Genomic DNA, 18,156 nt, shown 5'->3' on the forward strand with positions numbered 1-18,156 from the left:
TACGTAACGGCGGTACATGTATTCCGTTACTCCCCAACACTGGTTATTGCTGTGTAAAATATTATTCTTAAGTAGTGACACTCTTTATGGTCCATTAGGTATATATTCCTGACAGTTGATAAGAATCAAAGGTTCACATGAAATTCCATAGGAAATGAATGGGGGTCATTTTTGACTCACTTATGGAAGTTTGTAGTAGTAAAACAAAAACAAAAATGTTGTAAAATGTACAAAAGGTAATTTAAATATTTAAATATTTAGCTAGAATATGAAATAATTACAACTTTTCATTACAAAAGTATTGCAAGCAAAAACAACCCGACAGGGTCATTTTTGACTCACTTATACATCCAAGGGTTAAGTTAAAATCGCTGCATTATGAGTGATCCTGAGTGGAGTTGCATGATGTCATGGTTTAGTCACACATATCTCCTGCATCACTTGAAAGCCAAAAGGTATCTTATGTATGAAAATAATGTCACAGCTTAAGCTTTTTTAGGAAGTGACTAGTAATCAACAAAGGCATACTAACTTTGCAGATATTTGTTATACAAGAAAGATGTGATTATTAATGTTTTATTATGAAACGTCATTGCAATGAAGTATTACCATATGGGAATACTTCAGTGCAATCTGCATTTTGGCGTAGTTGTGTGCCTGTGTGTGTTTGATAGACATAATACCTTATATTGCCAAGTGACATCAGCCCCACCTTTTGGTGGTTTGGTCTGGATCAATCAATCATTTTACTGAGGTAGAGAAGCATCCTGTTAATACTTATGTAAAAAGCTCATTACAAACGTCAGTCTCACTACAGACATTACTCTAATCCAATCATCTTCTTGTCCCTTTTTTAACTAATCAACCTGCACTCAGTGTGGTTTCAGTACCCTCCATTTTGCCTTTCAGATTCTCGTTTATGCAACCCACTTCCTCAGCATATCCACCATATCCAAGTCATTCAGAGCTCCAGTCCTCATCTTCGTCTTCACCACTACCAGTGTCTAGACTCTAGACCCTTGGGGATCCTGTCCTAATCCTATCACCACTGGGATTCCATGCTGCCATGATGAGTCAAAATAATAAATTTCTCTATCTTAGTAAATTATGTTCACCACTGCCAAATGATTAAAATCCAAGTAACGCTGAAAAAAACCATGAACCAAGAATGTTTGTGTGTGGTGGAGCTGTGGTCCCTGGGTCAGCTGCAGGGGAGGGGTGGTGCAGTGAGCTCAAGGGGCGGTGCCAGGGAGGCTGGAGGTGGAGGTGATTGGACTAATGAGATTTTCCTTTTTTATAGTGAGATGGGAGAACAGAAGGGGGGAGTGTGTGAAAAGCTGTCGTTCATGGGTGCCAAACCAAAGAAATTATATGTGTGTAAAATCAATGAAACTAAATTGATCACAAGAAGAGTTCATTTACATTTTGTTTTAAAGGTTATTTATTTATTTATTTATTTTTGTTGAGCATCGGTACACCAACATCCAAGAAAGCACACTGTTGCTAATCATAGTAGTATAGTCCCCCCCCCCCCCCCCACACACACACACACACACACTATATTATAGTAACTTCAAACTATGTGGACTGCACATGATTGAAAACTGCAGTAAACAAAACTGTCATATGATTATAAATTGATATTGGTCAAAAGCAGTTTAAAAGCTACACATATTTTACATATTTTTTGCTTGCTTTATTTTAGTCGCTATATTGTATACACAAAATGAAAACATTGTTGCAAATGATTATTATTAAACCAACAACCACAATGAAAGGTTTCACCACCAAAAAAGCAAATCATTATATTAGAAACATCTATAATAAATCAAAAAGGAACAGATAGTTATCAGGTCATACAGAAGCAAAATCCAAAAATAACAAAAAGTAATCTGGCAGCGTCAATTGTGCTGCTCATGTAAAGATTCCAGATGTGGATGAAATACACATCAGGGTATCAAAAGCAGCAGCGCTAGCAGGAGTGTGAGGAAAGGAGAGGCCATCATACCAGGAGAGAATCCAAAAAGGCTAAAACACAAAGAAACGAATTAAGGAATTAAATGAGTTATACATTTCAGAAGAAGGTGTACATCGCCATCAGCACTGTTGTGTTTTACTGGGCATAATCTATGTGTGCTGTAAGCTGCAACAAATAATACACTCAGTTGTCTTGTAATTTTACACATTGGTACTGAAAACAATTCATTATTATGGCAAATGTGAATTACAGACATTCTGATTGGCTGGTGACTATATTCTTGTGGGTCACTGCATAAATCATTATTACCCATGCAAGAAATACATGGGCAGAGACAAAAGACTTTAATATTAGCATTACTAGTGTCATCATCATCACTGGGCAAGGTCATGTGTAAATCAAAGCATTATACGGTATGTATGTGAAAATAACATGTTGATTTCAAATCCTGCATCAAATATTGAAATGATTACAGCTTCCAAAATGAGCTTTTTCTTTTGTCTACTCCATTAAGTGTTCACCACTGCAGATCAGCTTTCACCATCTCACCCTATTCCTCCATTGGTACACCAAGCCTCTGCATGTGCTGCTTCACTATAAGTTTTGCTGATGACTATCCTTAAATAAAGCTTTTTGTGTTGAGCACAAAATTATACTGTGTTCAGCAGTAGAATGTCTAAAATTTCAGGTCCAGCAGAGTTTACAGCTTGTGACAACAACACGATCTTACAAACAGATGATTGTTGTACCTGTCATCTGTTGTCTCTGGAATTGGAATTGTGGTAGGTGAGATCCTGTAAACAACAAAGTATTTTTAACAGGTAGGTCAAAATTCTTATGTGTGTAAGAGTTTTAGTGTTTCTGGCTGCAAGAAACACATTCTATTTATTAAAAAAAATGTGGAGTACCTGCCATCTGTTGTGTCTGGAATTGGAATTGTGGTGGTTGAGATCCTGTAAAAGCATTTTCGAGAGGTCTATTAAAACTTTCATGGGTGCAGAAGTCAGTGCTAGAGTTTCTAGCACTAGTGTGCACTAGCTTTCAGATCTAGTAACAACAGACATACAAACTGCTTACTGCTATTTTCTTATGAATTTGTATGTTGTTTCATATGATATGTTTTCTCTTTATATGAATCCTAATTTAATAAATTTTGTACCGTGATGAGCAAGGTCCTTTATCCTGGTCTCCAGGAGGATGTGTAATATTAACTGTTCTCACTTGAAGACATGGCAGTGAACTTCCATTAACTAGAGGAGTGAGATCTATTGAAAGAAGAAATTTAAAATATGTATACAGAAACTTGCATCACTTCATGCATTTCTGTTGTAAAAGTTTCAAGTACAATATTTAAATTTAACAATGAAAATATTTAAATTTGCCTTGTGCACTGAAGATGAAAATGGCACTCCCTCCCTTGAGATAATCTCTGGATTTGATGTCTTCCAAAGATGCAAAATAATATCTACCATACAGGTTATTAGCATAGATGAGCTCATTGTTCTCATCAACAATTTGAGTTCCAACATCACGAGGTTTGCCCCAAAAGGGAACACCTATTTATAGAAAGCATATGTAACATAGTGGTTAATAATTTAGTTAGTAGATTTTTTAAGCATTACTTCATTTTTCTGCAAACGTACCAGTGGTGGTGAGCAGATTTGGGTCAGTGGTGAGACTCATTTGCCTTGACATCTGTAGCTGGATGTTGGGGTTCTGATCCACCATTTGGACAGTAAATTGCCTTTGTGGGCAAGGCCATTTCAGTTGGTCATCATAGACACCAGAGACAAGATGCACATATACTCCAAAATCTGTCTGCCTTAGATATAATGCTACCCGGTAAGCATAGCCCTCACTGGAATACTGCCTTGGGCTATATATCAGGGCCGGAGTATGAGTACTGTTCCAAAATCTCTCAAAATCATTAATCTGCCAGGTTCCATCTGGACACTCGAGCTCTGACAGATTGATGTCATCAATAGAGAAGCCACCTGTAGAGTTTCCTGCTCCTTTACGAACCTCAAACTCCACCTGGAACTGCTTGGTGGCATTTAGAGGAACATGGTGGAGAGTCCAGTGAGATGTCGGTGGACCTGAAGTTAGAATTTTTAGATTAATAGGTGAATGTGACGTATGTCTTCATGACAAAATGTGAAATATGAAACATTTATACTTCATCTGGAGAAAATCATCATAAATAATCACGCAAATGATTCATTACCACTGATCTGTCCCATTAGGTAGAGAGTTCCTGTGGAGTCCCATTCATCTTGAAACTCTCTGATCCAGATGTTAAGTTTGTCTGTCTGGCTCCCATTGTGGTAATAGTAGAACTGCAGACACTGGACATGACACTCCCTCTGGGGACTCATCCTCTTTGTCTCCAGCCAGGCTGAGTCTCCCTCCTGACCTGGTCCTGTGCTAGCATACATGAAGTAACCCGCATCCTGACCTACAATGCAGTTCAAAATTATCTTTAAATTTTAAGTATCAAAAGTATTTATTATTATCTCTGGCAGCTTACTTTTGATGTTAGTAATGCTGAGGTGGAAAACTATATTTTCCATTTAAAACTGTATATTAAACACTGCAATAAAAAAAATGCAATATTTGAAACCTTACCTTGATTACCATTTCCACTGGGCAGATTGGTGTGGTCAGAGCTGGGACCACCATAAACACCAGTTACCATTTCCCAGCCATTGCCACTCTTTGAACAGCGGTTCATTTGACACATGGTCCCATTAGTAAAGCCACAGTACATCTTAAAGGCAATGGATGAGCCTGTAGAGATCAATTAAAAGCGCAAGTTTTTTTTTTCAAGGAAGGTTGGAGGGAAAAGGCAAAATTGTCAACTCACAAAACTGTCATCTCAAGGGAGTGAACTGTTTCCACGTGAGCAATTTTCTACACACATTCAGCACTTTTAGGCTTAGTTAATTACTGACAATGAGCAACAGAAAGTTGATTATTGGAGTACTCATGATATTGCTGAAATCGCAGCCTGACAATCCCGGTATGTTGTTTTTTGTATGAATTAAACAAATAGAGTGGGATTATTTGCTGATTATAAATTGGCCATAGGTGCAAATATGAGCATGGTTGTCTGTTTGTTTAAACCATTTTCAAATCATAATTGTGACTTGTTGAACTTTTCTTAAAACAAATAGACTTGATCATTGTGCCAGTTCAAAAAGTGATCATAATAGATATTTTGGAATTCAATAATATATAAATTTATGGCCTCGTGAATATAAGTAAAAACCCCTAGTAAAGAGCCCTACTAAGTTTAAATGCGCGTAGTAACTCTAAAAACAATGTAAAAACTATTTACAAATGTGAGTGTGAGAAAGAAAATGGTTACTTTCTATTGGTTAAGAGCACAATATTCTCACGGTGTCCTTAGTAATTTTAACCAGTAATCCCAGAGTATTCCTAAAACTGGATGCTGGTCCCCATAATCTTTGAGCACTTACTGCATTTGTAGAGTAGATTCAGCTCCTGAACATCACTAGCACTCATTTCCAGTCGTTGACCAATAAGATTCTGGAATTTGGGGTCTTTGGTGATAATTGTAGATCCATTGCCATTGGTGAAATCATCTTTGCCATAGTGCATCACAGACAAATAGTCATATGGGACTCCATGGGTGGTGCTTTCATCACTGCCGACTATTCTAAAATTGTGCTTGTAAGCTATAAAAATCATATATAAAAGTCAAACATCAGATACAGTACACTTAACTGAAAATATTTTGATAATATGAGAGAAGGTCAAATCATAAAAGGAAATATTTTGTATACTCACTATAGTGATTTCATTGATTTTATGACTCAATCTCAGATTATTAAAAGTTATGATTTTATGTTAACAATTTCAGAGTGGTTATTACATTTATGCAGACTGCTTTATACAGCTTTAAGATAAGTATTTGAATAGAAATATCGAACAAAGACATTAACATTGTTATAATTAGTATAAGTGTTAACCAAACCCTCTAGGATGTTTTCAAAGTTAATCGTCACATAATCATCTCTGTCATATCTGGACTGTTCATGGTAGAAGCCAAGAGCATGAAGGAACTCATGTTCAACAATTGCAATGTAACCACAGCCTATTCCAATGGAGAGTTCCTGTCCATTGGAAAATATTCGTCCAATGTATGACCAACATCTGAAATTAAAGGCAGAACACTGATGAATATTTGTCCTATAACTAGTTATGTATTCTGTAATTTATTTAGTTTAATCTATAAAATCACAATTAAATAAATCAGAAAAGAAATAACAAAAACATAACCATTCTTAAAAATTTCACTGTATTCATCTTGTTCTTTTGCTAGAACTATATATTTTGATTTGATATACCTTTATTAGTCCCATAAGGGGGAATTTCATAAGGCTGCCGACCTATTGCGCGCAATGGCGGCGCCATCTTACCCTCCAGCCATACATACATTACACAAAACATCACATGGGGAAGACAGGTCAGAGAGGTATAACAATGGAAAATGCACCACATGAGGAAAGATAAGGAGAAAAAATAACTCCCCCCCCAGACTGAGCTCCAACAGGGAGATCAGTTTGAGAACAGAAAAAAACACCTCTGCACAAAGCACATGAAAAAACTCTTAATACACCAAAGAAACACATGACAAGCAACAGGGGTGGGTAAAGGGTGAGAGACAGCTGATTTAGACAGTATCCGGTCCTGCAGCCTGTGCGCTGGTCTCCTTGATCCACCGTCAGCATCGGAAGGGAATAAGCGTCGAAGGCATTTGGAAAGGAAGGGGGGATGAGTGTGTGCATATCAGTGTATATGTATGTGTGTGTGTGTCCAGAGTTCAGCTGAGACAGTGTCCTTCGCCCTGCTAGGCTAAGTAAACAGTCTTCCAGCCAACCCAGGTGGCCTTGCATGGAATGGGAAGGAACAGTCTAAACAGTCGTTATCAGGGTGTTTTTGTTCGGCTGCAACCTTACGACCGCAGCTGGCGCCGAGAGGGTATCAACATGAAGTGATGGTGTTTCTTACTTTAGTGCGAACAGCTCATATGAATTTCAAAGCAGTTCTACAGTCTAACACTGGTCTCTCAATCTCCCATTGGAGAGCCGCGAGCTTCGCCATACTTGCGTTCTGTGATGTTGTCATTTCTTGTGCTCAAGGAGCCGATTCTGAGAACTCACGACAGTGTGCCTCCCCGAGATGTCATCCAATTTGCGTTCAGAGATGTTTTTCCGAGCTAGCCCTCTGAGATGTAATCCAGTCTGCAGTCAGAGATCTTATTCTGAGTATTCACAGCAGCCGTAGCCTTTCCAAGATCTTATCCGTGCAGCAATCGTTTCAATCACATCGTTTCAATCCCAGTGGGCAGCCTTGTGGGGGTTTGAACAGCCGGTTCCGCTTTCTTAATTCTTCGATAAGTCAGGGCCAAGCCAGCTCCGATCAGCCAGAACCCTGTTACCATGGTTCCAAATAGGTAGATATCTTCAGCACTCAGGCTCACCCAAGCCCAAACTTCTCGTTGAGAAAGGGGTGTCAATTGCATTTAGGGACCAGTTGATCCAATCCATAATTCCTCTTTTAGGTTTTAGAGAACAGACTGTGAGTGAGTGTTCCTGGGAAAAGTAATACAAAAAAACACGAGACTAGACAAGGACACAAGAGGCTAAGCAGGGAAGCTAAGGGAGAGGAGGAGGAGGAGAGGAGAAAAGTGCAACCGCCTTCGTCAAGAGCAAGAGCAGAAGTATATCACACACACATATATATATATATCACAAATTAAACTAAGCTAAACGAACAAAAAGTCTAATTGAAAAATCAGCATAGTCATTTTTAGAATATTTATGCTAATTACAGCTAAGTAGAAAATTTTATTTTTAAAAACAACAACAACAAAGAGCAGAAAAACATACCCATTTAACTGTTTGACAGAAATGTAATAGTCCTCAGAGTCCCTTGGTTTGAAGTCAATGCATGATTTCAATCTGAACTGGTCAAAGGCTCTCAGAATGACTCCTTTAGAATTAATGTCTACCGTTGTTGTGTTATAGAGATTAAAAGAAAAGAAGAAGATATTTTAGACAACCAATAAAGGTCCTTAGCCTTGCCCATGCATTTTACTGTAAGGCTATAAAGCATGGAGCTATAAAAATTTTAGCAAAGGCGTGGGTGGTTGCTTTGCAAAACTATTCCATTAAAGTAGCTCTGTTCACTCGCACATGCTGCTGTATTTTTTTTCAATATGTGGCTTCTATGTGTCAAAAGCGTCCAGCTGACATGGAAAAAATGCATTTTCAGGTATGACATCACAAAGATGTGTTCCCATAGAAATAAAGAAATAAAGACTTCTTTCAGGTGTATTTATAAGAAAATACATATTTACCAAGGTCATTATTTAAGAGGTAGGGGACTGGAGATGTCCACAGGATGTTTTCATTAATAATGGTACTCCTCTGCTTGCCTATAGGCTAAAGTGTAAGAAACATGTATATTGTGACATAATGCAAAGTTACTATGCACACAGATGTTTTTAGAACAAATACATTTTTATCTTCATACAAAAAAACTCACCTCCAAAATATCATCATGTAAAAATTCTAAGATAAAATTTAAAAAATTAGAAACAAGTCACTAATATTCAAGTACAGTTGCATGAAGAACAAAAATATCCTTATAAAAAGGTTTAGTTATAAGTAGATGTTGAACTTTACCCTTGTTTATTTCAGGAATGTCCTTCACTTCACCAACATCTACAAAAACAGATGAGGTATTTTTGTATACAGTTTTTTTTAAATATTAAAAAAAAATTGAATTTCATCAAATGATGTGGAAAATTAAAAAAATAGAACTTACCCACTATTTCTAGCCCATTCTGTAAAAATATCAAAGTAGTATTAAAATAAATGTTCCATCATTTAACATACTGTATGTAGTACTGTGAATAAATGTTTTTGTTTTTTTTTTTCATTTTAAGCTTTGATAGAAAACACACTCCATACTTGTTGGTCAACATGCAAAATTACAATTTTTGTTTTTCTTTTTGAAAAACCAAAATCATTGTTTGTAGCTGATATTTAATATTCAGTATTATTGTTCAACAAACTTGATTACAAAACAAACCAGACAAATAATAAAAAAAAATCTCTTTAAGTTCTCTTTGCATATTGATATTTACGATTTCTGAAATATCACTTTGCAACTAATCACTTACTGGGTTTAAGGAGAATGCTTCAGAAATTGCCATGATCACAAAAATAAAAACACATTCTTTCATCCTCATGGTGCGTCTTTGATGAAACCTAAATCAATAGAGATTCTACCAAGAATGAGGAAAAACAATCACAAAATTAAAAAATATGTAAATATTAAAGATATATCAAACTTTATGTTTGTTCTTATAGAAATATGAAACTTGTCTTTACCTTGTCCCACGCTTGTCTCTTCCTCATCTGCATGAGAAGTTGTACCTGTGACAGGAGTGTTAGAACCAGTTTTATACAACTAAAGCTACGTGCTTGACACATCAGGGAGTCATGCATCTAGATTTGTTCCTGCTTTAGCCCACGTCATCATTTCCTGGTATCTGATGTCTGTGACATTAACAAATCCCGAGTATTTGCATTATTTAAAGACATTCCACTTCACACCTAATTTTTACCAGGAAAACATGAACAACAGTTGATAACAATGATAAACTCAACATTTGACTATGAACTTTTGTCTTTTACTCTTAGTGGAGAACTTTTTTTTTTCTGTGTGTAATCGATAGATGACCTAAGGTACTATATTATCTTTCCTCTGTCTCTGATGTGAAACAAATATTTTGTTGTGGGAGTTGGCTGTGGATATGGATCTCAGTCATCTACTTCATCAAATCTTCTGTTTTCTTTTATTTGTAAAAATGTTTGAAAAGAGGACTGATCAATGAAATCTCTCACCTTTGACTGTTTTCAGTTGTATAACAAGGCTTTGTCTGTCAGGCTTGGATGCTGCGATATTGTTCCATAATGGCCAACTCATTTCCCTGATGATGATACTTGAGTACAAAGTCTAAAAAGATCTTTTCAGCTCCAGTTGTTGCTGACTTGTTGGGTGAAATGATCCATAGCAACTACAATGTACTTATATAGACCCTGGAGCGGTTGGTCCTGGCTCAGCTTCGGCGCCTAACAAGCTCATCACTGGACCCACTTCAGTTTGCCTACCAGCCTGGCATTGGAGCGGATGATGCCGTCATTCACCTCCTACATCGTTCCCTCGCTCACCTGGAGACCGCTGGAAGCACTGTGAGAATCATGTTCTTTGATTTCTCCAGTGCCTTCAACACTATTCTTCCCTCGGTTCTGAAGGACAAGCTGGTGAACTCTGGAGTGGACCATCACCTCACTACCTGGATCCTGGACTACCTCACCGACCGACCACAGTATGTGAGGACTCAGGGCTGTGTGTCGGACAGGGTCGTCTGCAGTACGGGGGCCCCACAGGGAACGGTTCTGGCTCCGTTCCTCTTCACCATCTACACTGCAGACTTCTCCCACAATTCCACCCAGTGCTTCCTGCAGAAGTTCTCTGATGACTCTGCAATAGTCGGCCTCATCACTGATGGGGACGACAAGGAGTACAGAGGACTGACTCAAGACTTTGTGGACTGGTGCCAGCTGAACTACCTCCAGATCAATGCCAGTAAAACCAAGGAGCTGGTGGTAGACTTCCGCAGGCACAAGCATTCTCCACTGCAACCACTGAACATCCAGGGTATGGACATTGAGGCTGTGGACAGCTACAGGTACCTTGGTGTTCATCTGAACAACAGACTGGACTGGACTCATAACTCAGACGCCCTCTACAGGAAAGGGCAGAGCAGGCTGTACCTGCTGTGGAGACTCAGGTCGTTTGGGGTGGAGGGCCCACTCCTGAAGACCTTCTATGACTCTGTGGTGGCTTCTGCTATCTTTTATGGTGTGGTCTGCTGGGGCGGCAGCATCTCTGCTGGGGACAGGAAGAGACTGAACAGGGTGATCCGAAGGGCCAGCTCTGTTCTAGGATGCTCTCTGGACCCAGTGGAGGTGGTGAGTGACAGGAGAATGGCGGCTAAGCTGTCATCCCTGTTGGACAACATCTCCCACCCCATGCAGCAGACTGTGACAGCACTGAGCAGCTCCTTCAGTGGGAGACTGCGGCACCCACGGTGTGGGACGGAGAGATTTCGCAGGTCTTTCCTCCCCACTGCTGTCAGACTCCACAACAAAGACTTTAACTGAACAAACACACACATCCACACATGTGCAATAACACTAAGTGCAATAATCTTTTCTGGCATCGTTGTATTTTTACTCAGTTGTATATAGCATTCGTATTCTATTTTTATCTTATTGTATATTTTTATTCTATTTTATTCTACTGTATATAGTATATTATTTTATTCTATTCTGTACAGTTGTGTACTGTATTTATTCTTATTGTATTCTAATTTTTGCGTCATAACTTTTGCACTGTCCACTTCCTGCTGTGACAAAACAAATTTCCCACGTGTGGGACTAATAAAGGTTATCTTATCTTATCTTATCTTATATCCTCCATTACAAACTTCCAGATACAGATCCAGTGATTCTCTGTTCGACTTGTTTGGAGATTTCTGTTCCAGGCAGCTAATGATCACCTAATAATCCATATCTCTTTGCATATGTGTTATTGATCACGCTGAGTGTCTGTTCTACTCTAAGATAAGATGACACTGTGGATTTTATGCGCTTGTGTTCTACATCCAGGGCTTCCAGAATATTACATCTCCTGGAAGTCACAATATACCAGTCACAATATTCAAAAATGGTAGTAAATGAAATTAATTATCAATATAATCCATAGTTACTTGTTGTATTTAAAAGTTAAACTTTAAAGTGTTGATTTTAATTGTGATCATGACTTACTGCAAAGACTATTTAACTTAGACAGTAGGACGTTATTTCAAGGATTTTCCAGGATTGCTTACTATCATAATGTCACCCTCCATTAAATCCAGGCTTGAAGGAAGATGGAGTATTACACTTGTTATGGAAGCTACAACAACAACAACAACAACACACTCTTGCTCCCAACTCTCAGTCTGATGCTTGGTCAGGAATCCCTTATCAATTTTCACCAACTAATTTTTCTGATTTGTACTTCTTCAAGCATGGAAAATTAACAGGGTGTAAACAAGTAAACAGTAAAAGTTAGAGCAATCAGCACACAAAGTAACTTGTTAATTACAGTCTGACAGATAATACAAGATAATACAAGACGTTTCCTTCAAAAAACAACATAGCAGTACAAACTAGGTATAAAGAGCATCAGGAGAATATGTATTGTGATAAAAGGATAAAACCGTTTGCCACACACTGAGTAAGGACATGTTCAGCCTGGACAGTTGTTCTGTGAGGAAGCATTCAGAAATCGGCTGCTTTATCACAGTTCTGCTTTATAAAATTGAAATGTGTCTAAAAGACAATCAAACAATATTTTTTTACTGCCAGATTCTGACTAATCTAAACTGTTGGCAAAAACAGGAAAAAAAGAAAAATTCAAGCAGTATTCTAACACTTTTCAGATTTAACCAAGGCACATTAATAACAGGGTTTTTTTTTTCAAGAAGTTGTAAAACAGATAAAGGACTGTGCCTACAAATGCCCTGCTGACTAATGTACTGTGACATGATCTCCGTGCAGAAATGCAATGATAAACCAGAAATACTGGAAACCTCAACCTAAGGGGTACTTTTCTATTCTGTATGCATCAAGGCTTTTGCTTTGCTACATTATTGAGGACCAAAATGTGGTTCTAAACATTTGGAATCAGGACTCAAACATGTGCTTAGAAGTAAAGTATACATAGCTCATAAAAAAATGAACTTATATGTGACTGTGAATTTTCCCAAATCCAAATAAAAATCCTTTGATTGTTTTTAATCAGATCTTTTGTTCAGTCTTCACAAGTGTTTCCTGCTGGATTAAGAAGACCAACATAATGTCAATGTCTAAAGTGTGAAACTTCCAGCTTTAATAACTGTGTGTAAAACTATACATCAAGTGAAAGTACACACTTGTGCAGACTACCAAAAAAATAAAAATAAATGAAAACCCATGTTTCCCCTTGGCAGCACACACTACTTTCTTAATGCCACGAAGCAAACACAGGGCTGTAAGGACTGAACTGCACATAAAAATAAAATCCAAAATCTTAAATACAATAATAATTGTGTGTGTATATATATATATATATATATATATATATATATATATTGTATAGAACCTGCATACAAAGGCAAAACCTTGTTTATATTAACATTTATTTTCAGTCATATTTTACTTGTGAACCACTTCATTTGATGTTTTTACATTTCTAAACTTTATCACACCACCCTTTCGACAGTTAACACTAATGCACTCAGAATTCACAGTATCAGCTGCCATGACACCGTATAATAACAAACCAATGACGTGCGACAGTGGCCTGTTCACCTTTCTGACACCTAAATGAAAGAATTTTATCTTGTTTTGAAACCAAGCTGTTCCACATTCTTTGAAGCAATATCGTCATTTGCACTTGTTTTGTTTTTTGTTTTTCTTCCCCTTTAGCTAAGGCATTGTATGTCTGTCTGCTTTAGAGCCACGTGATTTAGACTAGCTCGTACGTGAGGAAGGTATCACTCAGATTTAGTAAAAAACACAGTAAAAGTAAAACAAAGATGTATGAATATTCATCATGTTAAAACAAACAGAATACAAGGACAGACCACTGGCTGTAAAAATGTGAAAGGAATGAGAGATGTGCATCAGAGATAAATAAAGGCTCATGTCCATATGTGGGTTCCTGGAAAGGGGGATAATGGTAAGTGTTAATGCTGGTAATTTGCACAAACATCTCTGATGTGGTGGATGATTGTCATTACCCAGAAAAACACTGTTGAAACACCCAGATAAAATTATTTCCCTTTGTTAGAGCAAAGATAGGCATTGTTCTAGAACAGAAAGAACCCATCTGCAAACATACTGTCACGGCTGGCGGAGCGAGCCGTGTGGAGTGGAGGAAAAGGAGGACCCAAAATGCAGCAAACTGATGATACGAGTGAAGTTTATTTACACGGTGGCAGTGGCAAAAACAGGCAATGAAGCATGAGTAATGACAAACCTAAACTGGGAGAAACTAAAGAGCAAACCTGAAATCTTACAAAACGGAGAGCGGAGCAGAGAGACGCAGACCAAGGACCAGGATACCAAGAAACACAGACGAGCCGACAACGAACACAGACCGACACCCACTATATACACACACACACACACACACACACACACACACACACACACACACACACACACACACACACACAAGGTAATCGGGTAATCGCACACAGGAGGGAAGAACAGCTGATCTGAATACACATGACTGGAGGACACAAGCTGAACACAATGACAACAGACACAGACTTTCAGAACAAAACAGGAAATCTAGAACCCGAACCGGACACAAGGGGGGAGGACACAGAATAACTAGAACAGAGGGAAATAATCACAAAACACAAAACGCTGGGTCAACGACCCAGGACCATGACAGTACCCCCCCTCCAAGGGCTGGCTCCAGACAGCCCAAAACAAAAACAGACGACCAACCCAGGGCGGGCGGCGGGGGCCCAGGACGGAGGGACCAACACAAGCTCCAGCGAACTGAGAGAATTGTCCAAAACAAAAACACACATGCTGGAGCACGAGAACAAAACACAGTTCAGGAGGCCGTCCCGGAGGCTGACAACTCAGAAGTCCAGGACAGTTCATCTTCTGAGGCCGGCCACGTCGGCGACGTAGATCCATAAGCCGACCGAGCGGAAGGCAGCGGTGGCGGAGTGGAGGCAGTTCAGGGGGCCGACCGTGCACACGGCAGCGGCGGCGACGGGGAAACCGTTCAGGCGGCCGACCGTGCGGACAGCAATGGCGACGATGACACAAGTCTGGAGGCCGACCGCGCGGAAGGCAGCGGCGGCGTCTAGGAGGTCGTCCATATTGACGATGACGCTCCACCAGCGGCCTGATAGATGACCGCCGATGTCGAGGCGGCGTCTAGGAGGTCGTCCATATTGACGATGACGCTCCACCAGCGGCCTGGTAGATGACCGCCGATGTCGAGGCGGCAGTTCGGGACCCGAAGGTGGCGTGGCCGTCGCAGCACCAGACGAGACCGAAGTAGCGGCTGGTCCAGGCGCGGCTGAAGCTGAAGCGGAGGCCGGACCAGGCGCGGCTGAAGCTGAAGCGGAGGCCGGACCAGACGAGGCTGAAGCGGAGGCCGGACCAGACGAGGCTGAAGCGGAGGCCGGACCAGGCGCGGCTGAAGCTGAAGCGGAGGCCGGACCAGACGAGGCTGAAGCTGAAGCAGAGGCCGGACCAGACGAGGCTGAAGCAGAGGCCGGACCAGACGAGGCTGAAGCAGAGGCCGGACCAGGTGAGGCAGATGACGAGGCTGAAGCAGAGGCCGGACCAGGCGAGGCAGATGACGAGGCTGCAGCCGGGCCAGGCGAGGCAGATGACGAGGCTGCAGCGGGTGAGGATGAAGGCTCGGAGGCTGCAGCTGGTGAGGATGATGAGGCTGCAGCAGGCGACGGCGTGGAAGCCGGAGACTGTAGCGCTGCAGGCGTGGAAGAAGCTGCTGCTGCCCGTGGCGTGGATGAAGCTGCAGCTGGCGAGGATGATGAGGCTGCAGTTGGCAGCTGGACGGGCTCCTCGGGCCCTCCAGCTGACGAGGCAGGAGGCTGGCTAGGTTCTCCTGAACCTCCAGCTGACGAGTCTTGAGGCTGGACGGGCTCCTCGGGCCCCCCAGCTGACGAAGCAGGAGGCTGGACGGGCTCCTCGGGCCCCCCAGCAGGCGAAGCAGGAGGCTGGACGGGCTCCTCGGGCCCCCCAGCGAAAACAGTCTCTGGACCAGTGGGCACCGGGGCCCCTGGAACACACAGGTCAGAACCAGTAGGCGCACGGGCCTCTGGCAGGTACGGGTCAGAACCAGCAGGCACACGGGCCTCTGGCAGGTACGGGTCAGAACCAGCAGGCACACGGGCCTCTGGCAAACACAAGGCAGACTGCAGCTGCACAGAGCATTGACCCAGCTCGGGCAGCGACAGCCGGATACAGTCCTCAGCTGGCTTCTTAATCTCCAGGGGTCCAGAGTCGGCCGGGGGCTGGGACCCAGCCTCTGGGGAGGCCCTGGAGTGTGTCACAGTCTCTGGGCTGGCCAGCTTTTGAGGACTGATTACAATATTATGTGGTGTGTCTCTCTGCTTGACATGAACAGGTGAAAAATAGTTCTTTCCGGGTTGGATGGACTTAACTTGTTGTGCAGGAGGAGTTGGTGACAACGATGGCTGAATAGGTGATAATAAGGCGGATGAGTCTCTTGTCAACTGAGCTATTGACTGAGCTATGGATTGTAACCAAGTGTCTAATAGGTCTGGCTGTGACTGTAATGGGGGTGATGGTTGAGTGGCTAACTGAGCTAGTGGCTGCTGGGCAGCTAACTGAGCTACCGGCAGGGCAGCCGACTCAAAAAACACAGCCCCGGAATAAACAGACACACAGTCCAAAACAGAAAAAGGGTCCTTTTCACTCACCACAGCTGGCAGTTCCAAAGTCCTAGTCTTCGGCTGTGGGGTGATGCGCCGACGGCGTGATCGTCGCTTCCTCCCGGGCAAAACCTCCGGCGGGCCGGGCAAAACCTCCGGCGGGCCGGGCAAAACCTCCGGCGGGCCGGGCAAAACCTCCGGCGGGCCGGGCAAAATCTTCGCCGCCGGGCTGAGTTGGGAAGCGGTAGCGGCTGGTGGGTGAAGGTGCAGTTCGTTGAGTATGAAGTCCTGTGCGAGCGGGTGAAGAGAGTCCAGCAGCCAGGAGTGAGCAGAGATGAGCTGCTGTAGCCTGGCTTCTACAGCGCGGAGACTCTCTTCCCCCTCATGCTCGAGCCATAGGTTAACCAACCTGGAAACAGAGTCAATTAGTTCCTCCCGAAGCTCCTCGGGAGGTGCGGATGCCGCTGGGTCCATGTTTGGTCGGCTCGTACTGTCACGGCTGGCGGAGCGAGCCGTGTGGAGTGGAGGAAAAGGAGGACCCAAAATGCAGCAAACTGATGATACGAGTGAAGTTTATTTACACGGTGGCAGTGGCAAAAACAGGCAATGAAGCATGAGTAATGACAAACCTAAACTGGGAGAAACTAAAGAGCAAACCTGAAATCTTACAAAACGGAGAGCGGAGCAGAGAGACGCAGACCAAGGACCAGGATACCAAGAAACACAGACGAGCCGACAACGAACACAGACCGACACCCACTATATATACACACACACACACACACACACACACACACACACACACACACACACACACACAAGGTAATCGGGTAATCGCACACAGGAGGGAAGAACAGCTGATCTGAATACACATGACTGGAGGACACAAGCTGAACACAATGACAACAGACACAGACTTTCAGAACAAAACAGGAAATCTAGAACCCGAACCGGACACAAGGGGGGAGGACACAGAATAACTAGAACAGAGGGAAATAATCACAAAACACAAAACGCTGGGTCAACGACCCAGGACCATGACACATACAAAGAGGCGACCGACTTTATTGCTTAACACAGAATAGATCTAATAGGCAAGGCCTTATTCTGGCTTTTGGTATAATTTTGAATAATAGAAATTAGAGGTAATGTTGATATGGTGAACTACCATCATTGCAAGCATTGAAATAAGTTTTCTTTTTATTTGCTGCCATTTTATTTTGTCCGCACACATTCAGTTCCAATAATCTCTGCCTATTTCTGTGCATTCAAAATGATGTTCAAAAGAAATTATTATTATCCACTGACAAAATGTTTTACTTTTTACTTTTTAATTAACATTACAGCTTTATTCTTTGTAAATTTGACAAGTTTAACTTGTTGTACTTGTTATCATCTAACTTAGTACAGCAACATGTGTGTGCATCTTAACCTGACCTAACTGCAGTCCAGAAATTTGAACCACTAAAAACATTATTTTATTTACATTTTACAATAACAACAAATTTGTATAACATTTAGTAAATGTAATGTTATGTGCACATTGAGAATTTTAGCATCTCCTAGTGGTTAGCTTGGAGACTGCGGTCAAGTGAAT

General features: G+C 41.5%; 2 protein-coding genes across 2 annotated transcripts; both read right to left on the reverse strand.

Annotated features, from left to right (window-relative positions):
* Positions 1–1,542: 1,542 nt before the first annotated feature.
* LOC146698926 (meprin A subunit beta-like) lies at positions 1,543–9,487 on the reverse strand. The gene is made up of 17 exons (XM_085471818.1): positions 9,403–9,487; positions 9,192–9,296; positions 8,834–8,852; positions 8,692–8,730; positions 8,552–8,577; positions 8,364–8,448; positions 7,894–8,011; positions 5,976–6,154; positions 5,458–5,676; positions 4,604–4,765; positions 4,203–4,433; positions 3,622–4,074; positions 3,361–3,534; positions 3,138–3,243; positions 2,887–2,931; positions 2,728–2,772; positions 1,543–2,028 (listed from the first exon to the last, which is right to left on the reverse strand). The coding sequence occupies exons 2-17, from the start codon at positions 9,258–9,260 to the stop codon at positions 1,950–1,952; spliced, it is 2,049 nt and encodes a 682-aa protein (XP_085327944.1). The 5' UTR covers positions 9,261–9,296; positions 9,403–9,487; the 3' UTR covers positions 1,543–1,949.
* Positions 9,285–17,595, reverse strand: LOC146698927 (uncharacterized). The gene is made up of 7 exons (XM_085472594.1): positions 16,608–17,595; positions 16,059–16,361; positions 15,419–16,019; positions 15,112–15,334; positions 14,626–15,037; positions 9,403–9,447; positions 9,285–9,296 (listed from the first exon to the last, which is right to left on the reverse strand). The coding sequence occupies exons 1-7, from the start codon at positions 17,031–17,033 to the stop codon at positions 9,285–9,287; spliced, it is 2,022 nt and encodes a 673-aa protein (XP_085328720.1). The 5' UTR covers positions 17,034–17,595.
* Positions 17,596–18,156: the final 561 nt, after the last annotated feature.

The sequence above is a fragment of the Copadichromis virginalis genome, linkage group LG11, assembly GCF_057382275.1.
Source record: "Copadichromis virginalis isolate Kocher_CV1m ecotype Utaka linkage group LG11, C_Virginalis_male_GT1.1, whole genome shotgun sequence".
Taxonomy (NCBI): Eukaryota; Metazoa; Chordata; class Actinopteri; order Cichliformes; family Cichlidae; genus Copadichromis; species Copadichromis virginalis.

What these genes read in the sequence shown, in the direction of transcription:
- LOC146698926 (XM_085471818.1), bottom strand. Translation starts at nt 9,260, where the DNA reads ATGAGGATGAAAGAATGTGTTTTTATTTTTGTGATCATGGCAATTTCT. An exon ending in TACATGATGATATTTTGGAG is followed by an intron (nt 8,449 to 8,551) that starts GTGAGTTTTTTT and finishes CTTACACTTTAG; the next exon opens with CCTATAGGCAAGCAGAGGAG. An exon ending in TCTGTCAAACAGTTAAATGG is followed by an intron (nt 6,155 to 7,893) that starts GTATGTTTTTCT and finishes CTTTAATTTCAG; the next exon opens with ATGTTGGTCATACATTGGAC.
- LOC146698927 (XM_085472594.1), bottom strand. Translation starts at nt 17,033, where the DNA reads ATGGACCCAGCGGCATCCGCACCTCCCGAGGAGCTTCGGGAGGAACTA. An exon ending in CTTTGGAACTGCCAGCTGTG is followed by an intron (nt 16,362 to 16,607) that starts GTGAGTGAAAAG and finishes TCACCTATTCAG; the next exon opens with CCATCGTTGTCACCAACTCC. An exon ending in CTGCCTTGTGTTTGCCAGAG is followed by an intron (nt 16,020 to 16,058) that starts GCCCGTGTGCCT and finishes TACCTGCCAGAG; the next exon opens with GCCCGTGTGCCTGCTGGTTC.